This window comes from Pelodiscus sinensis, chromosome 2 (genome assembly GCF_049634645.1).
Source record: "Pelodiscus sinensis isolate JC-2024 chromosome 2, ASM4963464v1, whole genome shotgun sequence".
In the NCBI taxonomy this organism is placed as follows: Eukaryota; Metazoa; Chordata; order Testudines; family Trionychidae; genus Pelodiscus; species Pelodiscus sinensis.
Window position 1 is genome coordinate 169,349,245 of NC_134712.1, and position 15,960 is coordinate 169,365,204.

General features: G+C 43.8%; 1 protein-coding gene across 5 annotated transcripts in view; it reads left to right on the top strand.

Annotated features, from left to right (window-relative positions):
- The first annotated feature begins 2,121 nt into the window (after window positions 1-2,121).
- Window positions 2,122-15,960, top strand: part of MATCAP2 (microtubule associated tyrosine carboxypeptidase 2) — a 58,941-nt gene continuing 45,102 nt past the window's right edge. For 2 of the 5 annotated variants that reach the window (XM_025185156.2, XM_025185157.2), the window contains exons 1-2: window positions 2,122-2,474; window positions 6,221-6,463. In XM_025185156.2, the coding sequence (XP_025040941.2) occupies window positions 6,439-6,463 (25 nt within the window). In that variant the 5' untranslated portion in view covers window positions 2,122-2,474; window positions 6,221-6,438. Of the gene's footprint in view, window positions 2,475-6,220; window positions 6,464-7,451; window positions 8,128-15,960 lie in introns of those variants that run through there. The other 3 variants (XM_075921748.1, XM_006124058.3, XM_014574072.3) reach the window with 3 other exon arrangements.

Below are 15,960 nucleotides of genomic sequence, written 5' to 3' on the forward strand. Positions count from 1 at the left end.
TGTAAACCTCATTCTATGAGGAATAACGCCTATTCCAAAATAGCTATTTCAAAATAAGGTGTGTGTAGATACTCCACTAGTGCTACTTCAAAATAGCCCCTCACCAGGGACATCCTAAGTTATTCCTCTCCAGCGCCTCCTAGAGCTCTACATTGAGATAACATGTCTACATTAGGGAAACCTGCCTTGGACTAATTTTGAGGCTTCTCTGCAGTGTAGACGTGCTATTTCGAGATAAGCTATTTCGGAATAACTCTTCCGAAATAGCTAATTTCTAAATAAGCGTGCAGTGTAGATGTAGCCTCTGAGACCCTGTGAAAGGGGAATTCCCTACCAGGGAGGACCCTCATTGAAAAGGTCAGACATGTCGTCCTGGCAGTATAGCCTGCTGTTGAGGAACTCCACGGGTGAGGAGAGAACCCTGGCTAGGCTAGACAAAGGCCATTCTATCCATGCAGATCCTGATCCTGGTGAGGGGCTCTCAGTAAATGAGACATGCTGCAGAGGCAGCTGATTCTTCCTTCCATAGGTGCTTGTGGCACTGGCTGCTGAAGTCAATGGCAAAGTTTCCTTGGCACAGGTTCAAGTTCTAGAGAACACTGAGATCCACATGCAAAGAAAGCCCGTCATGGTCATGTATTTCTTACCCCACCTCTTTAATAAATCTTATTTGTCAGAAGTAACCAAAATAGGATTTGAACTATGAAGACTGAAGAGCACCTGGGAAATCCAGATGATAAATGAAAAGGACAGAGAGGTGTTTTAGGCCCAAGTCCTGAAGTCTTAACTCTGTTTTACTTAATCAAAACTGCCACCGCCTTCACCGAGAGTTTTACTTGATTAAGAACTGAACAAACATCAAGGCAGGACTTCCAGATTTGGTCCGTAGTTGGTAAAACATAATGGCTGTGTCTAGACCGCACCCCTTTTGCGGAAAAGGGATGCAGATTAGACACAGAGCAATTGCAAATGAAGCGGGGATTTAAATCTCCCCCGCTTCATTTGCATGAACATGGCTGCCGCTTTTTTCTGGCTCGGGGCTTTGCCAGCAAAAAGCGCCAGTCTAGACGGGGATCTTTCGGAAAATAAAGCCTTTTCCGAAAGATCTCTTATTCCTGATTTTAAGAGGAATAAGGGATCTTTCAGAAAAGGCTTTATTTTCCGAAAGATCCCTGTCTAGACTGGCGCTTTTTGCCGGCAAAGTCCCGAGCCGGAAAAAAGCGGCAGCCATGTTCATGCAAATGAAGCAGGGGAGATTTAAATCCCCGCTTCATTTGCAATGGTGCTGTGTCTAATCTTCATCCCTTTTCCGCAAAAGGGGTGCAGTCTAGACACAGCAGTGATTGAAATGAGAAAGAAAAGAACATAAAGCCATATTCTTCAGTTAATTAAGCCAGTGCAAACTGATTGAAGTCCCCGGATGAGATCCACTCCTGCAGATGTAGGAAGGTAGAGTTTTGTACTAGCAATGGCTGCCACATTCCAGGGAGTCACAGTCAGGCAGGGGCAGGAAGTGTTTTCAGTGACACCATCCCTCATGATTCCATCAGGAAACAGCTTTAGTTACCATATTGCTCCCAGACAGTGCCACTCAGTCCAGGCTGTGCTGGCTGCATACAATTCCTTTGGCATTAACCCTAGGGTTGCCAGATGGTTTCAATAGAAATACTGGACACACTTGACATCACAATCTACATTACATCTTATTTAGAAAATACCGGACATTTATATTTTCTCAATTTGTTTCCCAAACAGAAAGCTCAAATACTGGACTGTCCCATTCAAAACTGGACACCTGGCAACCCTACATAACCCAGCATTGAATTCAGCACCTGCATTCAGGCTAATTCATGTCCTGCATCATGCCTTAGTCTTAAAAAAAAAGATCTGCACAACACCTCCTTATCTTAATGGAGTAGTCCCATTGAATAAGAGATCGGTTTACAAAAGTAGGATGTTCTGGCCCTCTGTAAACATGTAACATATTCGCTGCTTACAGGGATCACTTCAGAATCCAGTTGGAGTCAGACAGCGATGTCATAGACACTTTGAGAGAAGGTTCTAGAAAAGGTGCAACAGAAGAAAGGCTCAATTAGAGGCAGATTGTTAGTGAAGTTGTTTGCTCAGGAACTACCCAAGAAATTAGCGGAACCACTAAACCAGATAATGGAGGCTGACCCTTCTGCTGCGACAGCTCTGACTTTGTGCCACATAATGTGAACTTTTTATTTCAATTGCCTGGGGTCTGTGCTAATCTTTCTGAACAGAGTAGGATCTTATGGATGGCAGAAATTAGCCCGAAATCAGGGACCAACACAAGTGCAACAAAACAAAGCAGAGATTATTTAAAAAAATAAAACAGCTTGTGATTTGCAAGCATGACAGAGTAGGAAACCACAGAATGTCTTTCTGCTCTTCTGGATGATATACATACAGACAATAATGCTCCTGTAAGGATATTTTTCTACATGCAAGTAGGTCAAATAATTATATTTCTGACCAAAGTGTAATTAATCTCTGGAATGAATGCAATGTTAAAGTGGAGATTTTAAATCTTGGGTTCCAAAATTAGTTTTCATTCTATCTCCTAATGAGGGGTGAACAGGGTGATTTGTTTGTTTTCAGGAATCCTACTGTTTCAGGTAGATTTCCAGAGTATGAATATCATCTGTTACCAAACATCAGCTTCCATGCCTTTGCCCTCAGAGAACAAGACCTCCCCACAATAACATCCATCATCCCAAATAGGTGTTAGCTGCATCCCCAGTTTATCTGGACCTGCCTTTTCCGGGGCAATGGGGAATCTCTGGTATTTTACCCACCTGTCAGCTGCATTGAATTTCCTGGCACAGCACAGTCTTAAGGAAAACACGGGGGTCTCTGCACAATCCCAAGCATCTCCCGGCCCTTTCTGCTGCCTCCAGGCGATTTAAACCCACCAGAGGCTTCTGCAGCCACCACTGATCACAATGGGTTTCCAATAGCCTAGACAGGGGAAGGCTTTGCCTTCCCAAGATAGCAGGCATGGTCCCGCCCATACTCCGCCCCCAGAATGCTTGCTGTAGGTGTATTGAAGCGGAGTGTTGCTGCCTCGGAGCGCCTGCCCGCCCCAGTGCTCCAGGACCAGGGAGGATCAGGCCACACAGCCGCCCCTCTACCTGGTGCTCCAGTCTGGGGAGGCAGGGGCATGTGCGCTCACCCCCTACACTCCTCTCTCTGTGGGGGGCAGGGCCTCAACAGAAGGGGCAGGGCTGTAGGTGGGACTGAGAGCCTGCCTCCCCCAGGCCTTGCTGCACTGGCTGCCCATGCTGATCGCCCAGCAGGGCTAGAGTGGTTTCCAGTTGCTACTTCCACACTACTGCCAGCATGTCCCTGTGGCCCAAGAGTGGTGTGTGCAGATTTATCCCATCCACAGGATGATTGGGGTGTCCGCTCTGTTTCCTGTGTTTTGAGGGGCCCCACTGAGTCTGCCCGCAACTGTCTCATAGAGGGAACAGCAGTCTCCCATACTGAGGTTAGTCTGTGAGGCGCTGGGTGAGCTGGGGCTGGTAGCAGGGGCTGGGCCCCCCAGCACTCATTGTGGCAGCAGGACCTGCAAGAAAGTGGAATGACATAGCCGCTTCTGCTCCTTTCCTCTGCCATCTCCCGGGAGAGGATGGTCGCTCTGCTTCTCCATAGAGGGCAGTGCAGCGGAGCAAAGGCTGCTGCCTTGTTTCTCCGTCACTCCCGCTGCCTCTTCCCCAACACCTGCCCCACACCTGGCCCCCTGGTAATTTTAAGACAAGGCTGGGAGATGCTTAGGAGTGTGCAGAGACCCTGGCATTCCCCGGGGCCCTGACAGAAGGGAGTGCCTGCTGGCCCACTGGAAGGATTTGAATCCTTTGGGGAGTGGGCATGGGGAAGAGGGTAAAGCAGGGGCAGAGCAGAGGCTGGGCTTTGGGGAATGGTACAGCAGAGGCGTAGCGAGGGTGTTATGTGCCCTGGGGTAAAGGCAACATTTGTCTCCCCCCTCCCGTCGCTGGCACATGTCTGAGCCAGACCCTGGGGGGGGAGGGGGAGCTTGTACTGCATCTTTCCCCACCCCCTCCAGTCTGGGGCCAGGCCCCCACACATACAGCTCATCGGCGGAGATGGAGGAGGGTCAGGCTGGGGGCAGAGAGGCAGGGAGGAGGCTTCAGCCACCGGCGGCAGGCGGAGGAGGAGCAGGCGAGCCGATGGGTGGCAGAGGAAGCGGAGGGGAACTAAATTGGTGCCCCCCTAGTGTGGCAACTGCCCCCCCTCGCTACACCACAGGGGTACAGACAACCACAGGGATGCAAGGACTCACATACTGATAGTTGCGCATGGGCCAGAGTGTGCTACTGTTTGGGCCATAGATGGACTATAGGCAACGAATTTGAGACCATTTACATGAAATGACTTTCCCTCTAGGGTGAGCTCATGTGCAGCCATAACCCCCTGCTTAACAGATACCGCACAGAACGCAATCAGGGCAACTTGGAAGGAGATCCAAGCACCTGACTGAGCACCCCTGCTTCTTCTCTGTTGCTTGTAGCTGCTGCCAGGGAAAATACCAAATCCTGAGCAGCATCCCCATGTCCCACCTTCTATTACCACCGAGAAAACTGGCATTGAATTCTCAAGGGCTCACCACCTCTGCTTCACAGGAAACTACTGGGACCCTGTGTAGGTCTCCATTTTGTTTACACTGTGGTGATTGAATGCAAGAGCATGAATGTGAGAGAAATGAGGCATAAGGAAGAGGTAGCCACCACAGAAAAGTGGACAGAAGGTAGCCAAAAGAGATGGGATGATGTTCAAGAGAGGCAGGGAGAGGAAGGTAAACCGCAGCTATTTATTTTCAAATGCTCTGGCTTTCAGTGATTTTGGGGCTGGAGTCCCAAGACACTATTGAATTAAGCTACCTCCAGAATCTGTGGATCATTGAAAATAGTGATAGAAATGGAGCCATGTTAGTCTGGTGTAGCTGAAGCAAAAAACAGGACTATGTAGCACTTTAAAGACTAACAAGATGGTTTATTAGGTGATGAGCTTTCGTGGGCCAGACCCACTTCCTAAGATCAAATAGTGGAAGAAAATTGTCACAACCATATATACCAAAAGATACAATTAAAAAAATATGTGTATCTGCTTCTCTGCTACCCTGGACCCTCAGGGTTTTGCAGAGGACGGGAAGTGCTATATTTCTGCCAGAGCTCTGTAGGCACTTCACCAGCAAATGTCTCATGGCATATATGCTATATAAATTAGCATGTTACCTGAGTGCCCTGTTGAACAACAGTCAAGTTGTTATTCTCTTATTCTGATTATTTGCATTGCTTGAACAGATCTACTGTTTTTATTATAACTGCCAGGTATCATGTGATGTACCATTGATAGCTTGGTTCTGTCCAAACTGTTTTTATTAATTTCCTTTTATTTTTACTTGTAGAGATGTGTGTGTGTTCAGATACTCCCATGCTATCAAGGTTCATTATAGAGATCAGATGGATTTTAGTCTACAGAAGAGAAGAGTGAGGGAGGATTTGATAGAAGCCTTTAATTTCCTGAAGGGCCGTTCCAAAGACGATGGAGAGAGGTGGTTCTCAGTAGTGACAGAACAGGGAGCAATGGTCTCAAGTTGCAGTGGGGGATGTTGGATATTCGGAAAAACTATTTTACTAGGAGGATGGTAAAGCTCTGGAATGCATTACCTATGGAGGTGGTGGAATCTCTATCCCAAGAGGTTTTTAAGTCCCAGCTTGACAAAGCCCTTGCTGGGATGATTTAGTTGGGGCTGGTCCATCATTGGGCAGGGGGTTGGACTTGATGACTTCTTGAGATCTCTTCCAACTCTATGATTCTTTGATACCATGATTTCTTCATAAGTTAAACTTAAAGTAAAATTAGATGTGATTTTAACAGAATGCAAATTCTTCCCACTCCTAGAATTCTAGATAAAAAGACCTAAAGTTTGTCAGTTTTCAATTGAAGTATAACTGTTTTTCAGTACTAGCTCTCACATTAGTATAGATTCTGAAAATGTCATTTAGATCTTTTTACAGAATGAATTTGATGCCCTTGCTTTTGAGTGCATAAGCTGTGGTGATGATAAAGTAAAGATAAGGCCATCTTTTTAAAAACTGTGACTGCTTATATTATGGTACAGTATGAACCTGAATCATTAAACATTGTTTTTGTGCCCTATTGTTCTCCTTAGATTCCTTGTGCATACCCTGGGAGCTTCAAACATTTAGAGCTGCCTCTGTCAGAAAACTATCAAAAATGGATAGGTGGTGACAAATTTTCTATCTTGATTCATGGCCTATAAACAGGGATAGAAAGAAGATAAAAATCTATATGATCAGCATTATGTGGGGAGAGCCCAGTTATTCAGCCCTTGTATTCTACATTTAAATATATCCATTAGGAAGATTTATGGAGATACATGAAACATTTTCAGGTAGGACTCAGAATTACATTTTAAATTGCTGTAGAGTTGGGGCTTATGGACACTGATTTTCTGTTACATCCAAGTATCAGATGCATTATTTGTATTGTTATGATTTCTGAAAAAAGTCCATACATACTATGTTGAATATTTTGTTATATGGTTAATTCAAATACTGGAACCTTATATGTGAGTGAAAAATAGTGACTGAAAGTTTCAACAAAGTGCTCTTTAGAAAATCAAAATGTATTACTGTACCGAATGTATTCCCAGAGTCTGATTCAAAAAATATTTATCTTGGTAGTCTGAAAGAAAACAAAACTCTACCAGAACAACTGTGTGGTGTTGGTTGAGCAAACAAATGTGTCAAGGTTGTGTAACCTACTCCTATTTGACATTTAGTCAGTGTTTATAATTTGTATAACTTAATTGCTAAGGAATAGGTGAGTGTCATAAAAAGAAATACAAACAGGCTGCTGTCCCTCGCAACGGCCTGCCTGCTTTGAAGGGAACCCACAGCACAGGGTTGATACTGCTTATCCTAGGATTTATTTTGGTCCTGAGAGATTTCATAATAGTGAAAGTCACGTTTTGGTTGCACATGCATTGAATGCAAATCAGCACAAGTCACACAACTCGAGCATTTATATTCATTTTTTTTTCTAACCACGGTATGCCCGAGGGGTAACTTGTGCTGTAGTTTATTTCACTGCTGAATTTGGTCCAGGATTTGCATTTACATCACTCAAATAAAATCACAAGGGGCCCAACTGGAAAAATACAAGTGGAGGTAAACTCTGCCTGCTTGAAATGGCACGAGGAAGTGTCAGCCACTGGGCGTTGTGCAGGTCTCCACACTGTACAGCAGCGTTTCTTAAACTTTTTGAGGCCACGGAACACCCAACAATAATATTTTTTATGCAGAACACCTATGAAAATTTTCTTCAGAAAAAATTGTTGTCAAACAAAAAAGACAAAACCAAAGAAGTAATAAAATCAAAGAAGAGGTTGTGGCACTCCTGCGAGTTGCTCAGGGAACAGCAGTGTTCCCAGAACATAGTTTAAGAAACACAGCTGTACAGCTTTGCCGCAGGACCTGTTTGGAATGTTTGCAGTGGCAACGCTCGTAACCTCCCTCACAGACTCCAAATCCCAGGATGCAATGCTCGGCTTGCTCCCGGCTGTGCATAGGACTGGTAGGAAGCACTGCATGCTGGGGCTTGTAGTCTCCTTCGGGAAGACCGCATTGTCTCTCTCTTTGCGCGGGTGCTGCCGCGTCTTGTTCCGTCCTTCTCGCCCCCAGTGCTGTGCCGTGCCATGGAAGGGTGGCGGGTGTCCTGGCAGCACAGGCTAGCCAGCCGCTTTTCTGCTGCCTTTAAAGCAGGGGGTAGGGGGTGTAGCAGCTGCTGCTAGGTGTGGGTGGGGGCAAGGCTGCACATAGCCCTGCAGCCTCCCCATTGCTGCAGCCGCCTTAGCCTTCTCCTCCTCTGCTTCCCCTTTCACCAGCCTATGTGTAAACAAAAGGAGGGTACTATCTTCACCCTTGTCGTTGCCTGTGTTTCTCAGCTCTCCACAAAGGGGCATCTTTAGGGTGGTAGGGAAAGAGAGGTAGACAGACAGCCCTACACACACACAGACTGCAAGAAGAATGATGCTCGAATCCATCCGTGTCACTGGTGAGTATTACTATTAATTACTATTATCACCATCCTCCTTCTCATTAACTCTCGGTTCTACCCTTCCCATCATATTTCTGCAGTTGCCATCTGCACCAGAACAATAGCATTAGTAGAGAAATGATAAAAATGGCTACAATGGAATTTACCCGCCTCTCTCCTCACTGTATTATTAAACAACTGATAATATTTAGTTTCCAAAGTGATTTCTTTCCCCTAATGCTGTTGGAATGCTGCATTGTTATAATGATTATAATCAACAACAATCACACTGGAATAAAGCTATAGCAACAATATACCCCAAATTAAATACTAGATGGCATGTCATTTTGTTCATGAAGTGGCCATTTCCCATCTTCTTACAGATGTATTTGGCCACAGCCTTGCTAAAAATATAAACATTTCCTAGCAACCTCAGTTAAAATAAAATTACAACAGGAAACAAATCTTCAAAATGGCAAGCAACTAAAATACTAAATCTTACTTACTTTATAAACTCCTTGCTTTCCATGTATTCATTGCCAAGGTGAATTGATGCTGCATATCTAAACAGCTTAAATTTAACCAAAATGAGAGAACAAAAGAGGCAATGTAAAAATCAAAACAGTAGAGTGCTAATAATTTTGTTTGAGGCACCCTTTGATCCTGAGACGTTGTAAAATTAGTATGTAACTACAACATTTTAATGAAAACACAAAAGAGGTAGCAGAAGATTCAAGTAAAGCATAAAATATTAGTAAACATTACAGTTGTTTCAGCAATATCTTCTCCCTCTCCTTGCCACTAATATTCTCAGAGAACTGTGCAGTTACCATATAAAAACATCCAGGGCCATCCCGAGTGGGATGCGGGCAGAGAGCACGCCCCCTGCAGTGCTCAGGCATAGGCCCTGGGCAACCCTCCCTCCTCCACCATCCTTTGCTCCACCCCTTCTACAAGCTGTGCCCCTGCTCCGCCCCTTCTACAAGCTGTGCCCCTGCTCCGCCCCTTTGCCCCTCGTTCAGCTCCTGCCACCCACATTGTGAGTGCGGGGGAGCGACCCATGCTATTACAGTGCACCAGGTTCCTGTAATCCTCTGGGTCCCTCCTGTCCATGGAATGGCCTCTGGTCCCCAAAAGTACGAGGCCTGGGATGGCCATCCCGATTTGTCCTATGGACAGAACAGTTCTGATAACACCAGTATAGAGTAACTGGGTGATTTGGCAAGAAAATGGCAGATAAAATTTTGCATTGATAAATGCAAAGTGGTGCACATTGGAAAACATAATCCCAACTGTATATCCAAAATGATGGGGTCTAAAATAGCTGTTAACACTCAAGAAAGAGACCTTGGAATTATAGTGGATAGTTCTCAGAAAACATCATTTCAGCATGCAGCAGCATTTAAAACAGCTGACGGAGCATTAAAAACCGTTAAGAAAGAAATAGATAGTAGGATAGAATATATCCTAATGCTACTTACTCCCAAGGGCATTCTGCACCAAATATTTGAAAATTCGACACCAAAAATTTCAAACCTCTGTGCGCAATATTTTAAGATTCTGCAAAATTTTGCAAATGTTATTTGTCAAATAAATGTGGAGGCACCAGCATGGCATTGGGGAGCACAGGCCACTGACTACACAGATGTGGGAGGTCACTCTGTAGCTCTCCCCCCCAGGTATGGTTTTAGCAGTGAGGCAGAGCCTAACCCTGACACAGCGCAAGTACTGGGCCTGCCTCAGAAGCACCCAAGGCCCTGCCCCTCTGTGACAGGTGCACCAGATGTGGGCAGGCAAGCTCAGCAAGCCAGGTTCCAACTGTGGAAGGGATTGGCATGGGGAATCCAGCTGTGGGTTGAAAGGCTTTTATGTTGGGCAGTCTGAGTGTGGGCCACTCAGTGGGGATTCGGGGAGGGGGAGGGGAGGAGATGGTGTGTGCAATGATAATGGGACTCTGCAGGGGGGTCCAGGTAAAGGTGTTTGGACTCAGCAGGGCAGGTCTGAGTATGGAGAGCATAAAGCTAAATGTGGGGGGCTCAGCAGGAGGTCAACTAGCTGGGGTGTAGCACTCAATGGGGTGGGAATCCAGGTGCAGCTGATTGGGGTTAATTTGGTGTGGGAGACTCATCAGGATGGTCCAGGTGCAGTGTAGTGGGGCTCACTTGGATGAGGTTCTGAGGCTCAGCAGGAGGGTCTGCATATAAGGGAGTCAGGATGCATAGAGGTTAGGTGGATTTGGGAGCATCTCCTTGCAGCTGAAGGAGTATTAGATGCAGAAAGCAGAGCAGGGAGGGAGTTTGCAGAGTTTCCTGTAGCTAGCAAAGAAAGCTGGGGATGGGTCTGACCGGTTCCCAGAAGCTATGCAGGAGAAGAGGAAGTCCCATCCTTCCCAGACCAACCGGGACTAGCAGTTGAGCCCAGCACTAGGTAGGAGCCACCAGCTAGATCTTCCTCAATCCCATACCTTGCCCCATAGTCATCTGCCTCTCTGCTGGCTGCCCTAGGCACCCAAAACATACTGCTAGGGAGGGTTGCATAGCTGCTCTTGTAGCTTCTCTTTGCTTCCCCATTAGAAAATAATTTCTGTGGGGAAGCAAAGATATCTGAGGAAGACATAAACTCTGTGAATGTACAATGGCACAGAATTTCCCTAGGAGTAGCCACTTATATAAATCCATGGTGCTCTCACACCTTGAATACTATACGCAGTTCTGGTCACCCATCTTCAAAAAGATACATTGAAATAGGAAAAAGTACAGAGAAGGGAAATACAAATGATTAGGGGTGAGGAACAGTGTCCATAGGAGGTGAAATTAAAAAATCTGAGAGTTCATTTTAGAAAAGAAAAAAACAAATGGGAAGGATATATAAAGGTCTACAAACTCAATACAAGTGTGGAGAACGTGAATAAGGAAGTGTTACTTACTTCTTCATAACACAAACAACAGGGGTCACCCAGTGAAATTAATAGGCAGTTAGGTTTAAAATAAACAAAATGAAGAACTTCATACATCGCACAGTCAACCTGTTGAAGTGATTGTCAAGAGATGCTGTGGCGGCCAAAAGAATAAATAAGTTCAAAAAAGAACTAGAGAAGTTCATGGAGTATGGCTCAGTCAATGGCTATTAACCAACATTTTTGGGATGTAATCCAATACTTTGGGTGTCCCTAAGCCTCTGACTGCCAGAAACTGGGGCTGAGTAACACTTGATAATTTGCCCTATTCTGTTCATTTCTCTGAAGCATCTAGCACTGGCCACTAATACTGGACTAGAGGGACCACTGGTCTGACCCACTGTGGTCATTTGTATGTTAAACTCTATGCCACGCTGGTACCCAATTGAAATCAGTAAGCTGAAACAAACTCTGCAGCTACATTTAGGCTACGTCTACACTGGTGTGATTTTCTGGAAATGCTTTTAATAGAAAAGTTTTCCGTTAAAAGCATTTTTGGAAAATCGCATCTAGATTGGCAGGATGCTTTTCCGCAAAAGCACTTTTTGCGGGAAAGCATCCATGGCCAATCTAGATGCGCTTTTCTGCAAAAAAAGCCCCGATCGCCATTTTAGCCATCAGGGCTTTTTTGCACAAAACAGTACTATGCTGTTTACACTAGCCCTCTTGCGCAAATGATTTGCGCAAGAGGGCTTTTGCCCGAACGGGAGCAGCACAGTATTTCCGCAAGAACACTGATGATCTTACATGAGCTCGTCAGTGTTCTTGCGGAAATTCAAGCGGCCAGTGTAGATAGCTGACAAATTTTTCCGCAAAATCACATGATTTTGCAGAAAAACTTGCCAGTCTAGACACAGCCTTATAGTTTTAACGGCAAAAATACACTTTAAATAGTGGATATTAGGTTAGAAGATACAAATGTAAGTGGGATTTTTTTAAACGATCATATAACCAGCTTTGACTTCTAAAATTTATTTTTTGCAGGCATTTCATAAAACAAAGAAGACCCTGTAGATAGGCAGTTATCTGTTTTAATGTCTGAGTTGTTGCGATGGCATGAAGATTAGACATTATCATGCTCATGTGATTCTTTTTATTTAACTCACTGACAAGTTATACAATTAACTCATTTTCAGTCAATAGCAGAGCTGGTCACACCGTGTCCATATAATCAAGTTTCCGAACACTTTCCATTGTAAACCCCATGTTGTGAACCTCCAAACAATCTCAGTTTTCACACATAGAGACAGGAGAGCGTCTTGGGAACTTTTAAATTTATATAAAAATTATAAGTACCTGAAAAATGTGATCCTAGGTATCTCAGGTTGTGAACCAAAATTAGTGGTCATGTTTGACAATTTTGTCTTTAATTTTTCTGTGTCACAATTCCCCAGCTGTAAAATAGGGAAAATGCCACCATTTAATCTCATAGAAATTTTGTGAAGATAAATTCACTTATGTCTGGAAGCACTTGGATGCTAGAAGGTAAAGTAGGGAATCTTTTTTGGGTTGTGGTCTGTTGGCCCACAGAAAAATCAGTCAGAGGGGTTGCGCACAAGTGAGAAGCAAAAAACAAAACAAAAAACCCTCACTGATGTGGTCCCCAACTGAGAAGGAGAAACATAATTCCCTCATTCCTTTCACACACCAGAGCCTGGGGGCTCTGGCTAGTAGATTTTGTTTGCTCCAGCCTCACAGTGGGCAGCAGGAGGGTGGGAGCTGGAGCGCCAGTATGGACTCTCCAATGCTGGGGATGAGCTTAGAATCTCAGAGGCTGGATCCAGGCAAACCAAGGGCTGCATCCAGCCCCCACAAGCCTGAGGTTCCCCACCCCCACTAAAAAAGTGTTATAGAATTGGTTAGGAGGAAGTCGATACTTTTATCAAATTATGAAGTGCAGGATTAATCTTAAAGGGTGAGACTTCCTGATTATAGTTAACTAGTGGGGGCTGGAGCAGCCTCCCGCCTGCTGCAGATATGGTGCTGCTTCAGCCCTGCGAGGCCCACCGCAGGCAGAGGGCACTCCAGCCCAGCCAGAGCAGCCCCCAGCCAGAAGTGGGGAGCACTCCAGCCAGGTCACCTGTGTGGGGAGTCTCAGGGCTTGGGCAGTCGCAGATGGAGAGATCCTCCTAAAACATAATTGCAAATATATGGGATGAGTCAGAGGGAGAACATCTGTCCTAAAGAAATCATTGAGATATCTTCCCTACAGCTTTCCATTTTAGAGTTTTGCAGCTTTATTATTTTGTACATGAATTGCTGTAAACTACTTGGCCTATTTGCAAAATAGGCAGCCTCTTTCACCAGCCTGCTGATTCTGTTTTTCTGTATGATTTCATGAGAAACAATCCCATTTCAGGCACATCCCATTTTCTTGGCAAGCTGTATACTGAATTTGGTGGTCCTAGCTGTTGCCATTTATAGGGTTGCCAGGTGTCCGGTTTTGAACCGGACAGTCCAGTATTTGAGCTTTCTGTTTGGGAAACAAATTGAGAAAATAGAAATGTCCAGTATTTTCTAAATAAGTTGTAATGTAGTTTGTGATGTAATGTCAAGTGTGTCCAGTATTTTTTTTGAAACCATTTGGCAACCCTAACCATTTAGGAGTTCTTGAACAGACAGACAGACAGACACAGAGACAGACTCTCAAATACATAGTAGATGAGTCAGCTTCAGTACGTTTATCATTATAAGAAAACAATGGTCACACAGGGTTTTTTGGTTGTTGTTACTCTGCATACCATGGCCAGTCAGACCATGGCAGTCAGTGAAAGAGGGTTTAGAAGATAGAAGTTGCTGCTTCAAAAGTACTGGCCCCTGTCATTAAAACTATGGTATACATACACATACTAGTCTACTTATTTTACATAGCCCTCAGAATTTTGATTCTACAGCTCTCTGCACACACAATGCACATTAGCTAAAGTCTTCAATACAGTCAGAGCATGTACTGTCTATTAAATGTTTGTGACAAATACTAAATTATTCACAAGTTTAAAAATATTCCTAAAACATAATTGCAAATATATGGGATGAGTCAGAGAGAGAACATCTGTCCTAAAGAAATCATTGAGATATCTTCCCTACAGCTTTCCATTTTAGAGTTTTGCGACTTGATTAGTTTGTACATGAATTGCTGTAAGCTACTTGGCCTATCTGCAAAACAGACAACTAAACACATGATGTAATCGTATATGGTTGCTGATATGAAATAGAAAAAAATCATATTAGGGTAACACTAAGGGTGGTCTAATATGACAGTCACAAAACTAAAATATCAAACCCTTCCCATAATTAAACACATGGGAGGGTGGCCTGGGGAAGAAATCTTTCTGAGATCTCCATGCAAAGATTCCCTACAAAATCAGTACAGTACAGTGAGTGGGACAGTATTTGCAGTATTATACAGCAAATACCATTTTCCCTTTGTGCCTATCTCCATGCTGATACCCTACAAAATAGAAGCAGGGAATGGAATAGGTAGGAGATCTGTGGGGACCCACCAACTGTTCGCTCCATTCCATCATCTCCACCTGCAGTACAAGATGTAAAAGCCTTGGGAATTACCCAGTCCCTGAGGCTGCAAGAGTGACCACAGATGTCCTAGGTGGGAGGAGTTTTCTTCTACCTAGTATATTTAGAGCCCTCTGGTATGATGTTCTTCATCATTTAAGCTGTACACTGCTCAGGATTTGGCCATAAGGGCTGATCCAAAGCCTACTGAAGTCAGGGATACCTTAATTTACTTTGGACCAGATGCTTAGTTAAGAAATGATGCTGTTAGCATTCCCATTTCTAGGAGCTGACAGCAAATAATTTCAATAACAGATTATATAAAATTTAAATCTCTATTAATAATTTCTAATAAATTCTAACAAATATTTGCTGCCTACATGATCTGAAGATAGGCATTGGTTAAAATAAATTCAGTTCATAAAGGCAAAAATGTTATTGTAGCATTTAAGTGAAGTTCTGTATACACACACAAATAATGAAAGGCAGAACTATGGCTCCTACAACAACCACAACTCATCTCCAGTCTTGGGCTTGATTCTCCTTTTCAAGTGGGATAAATCACATGTAATTCCACTTAAGTCAATCTAGTTATATTAATGCAAAACCATCATAAATGAAATCAGAATCAGGTCCCATATATTTTCTATTACTGTACAATATGTGAAGTTGGTTTTCCTGCTGTTTTATGGATCCTTCAGTGTGACTGAGTCATAGCTGCTGTAGAAATCATGACAGTTTCCTGACTTTTGTGTTTAAGAGCTCAGCTATAATATTGCAGAAACGACTCCACAATTAACTGTAGGTTGGTTATAAAAGCAGGAAAGGGGGAATAAGAAAACTAGCATACAAGGCAATCTACAGGGGTTAGGAGGGTACTGAAGGATGGCCTCAGTTTTCACAACTTCTGTGTGATCCAGAGGGGAGCAAAAACATGAAGAAAGCTGGGACAATGTGTTTTAAGGGGATTCTGATTTTTTTTTTTTTTTTTGGTCAGAGGTGTTAAGTTTTTGTGATATGATTGCAATTTCTGGATATTGTGCACTGAGATCAACTGAGAGAATGTGTTTGGATATCAGATAGTTTGAGAGAGGTCATGAGGGCTGCTCAGTGTCTGGGACAGATGCTCTTCTTTATTTTTTTTTTCTGTTGTATAAACTGAAATAAACAAAATAAAGTCAGGAAAATCATAATTATACTTCTAAGAACAGTTGTAACTTGGTCTCCTTGTACACAGACAGTAGGACTTAAAAGTAGGCACATGTATAAGTAATGTGATACAGTATGGTGTCAACTCTTCACCTATAGTTGAGGGAGCCAATTTATGGGAGTGCTTGGAATCTTGATAGTATTAACAGTTGTGTATTAATACAGGCTAATTA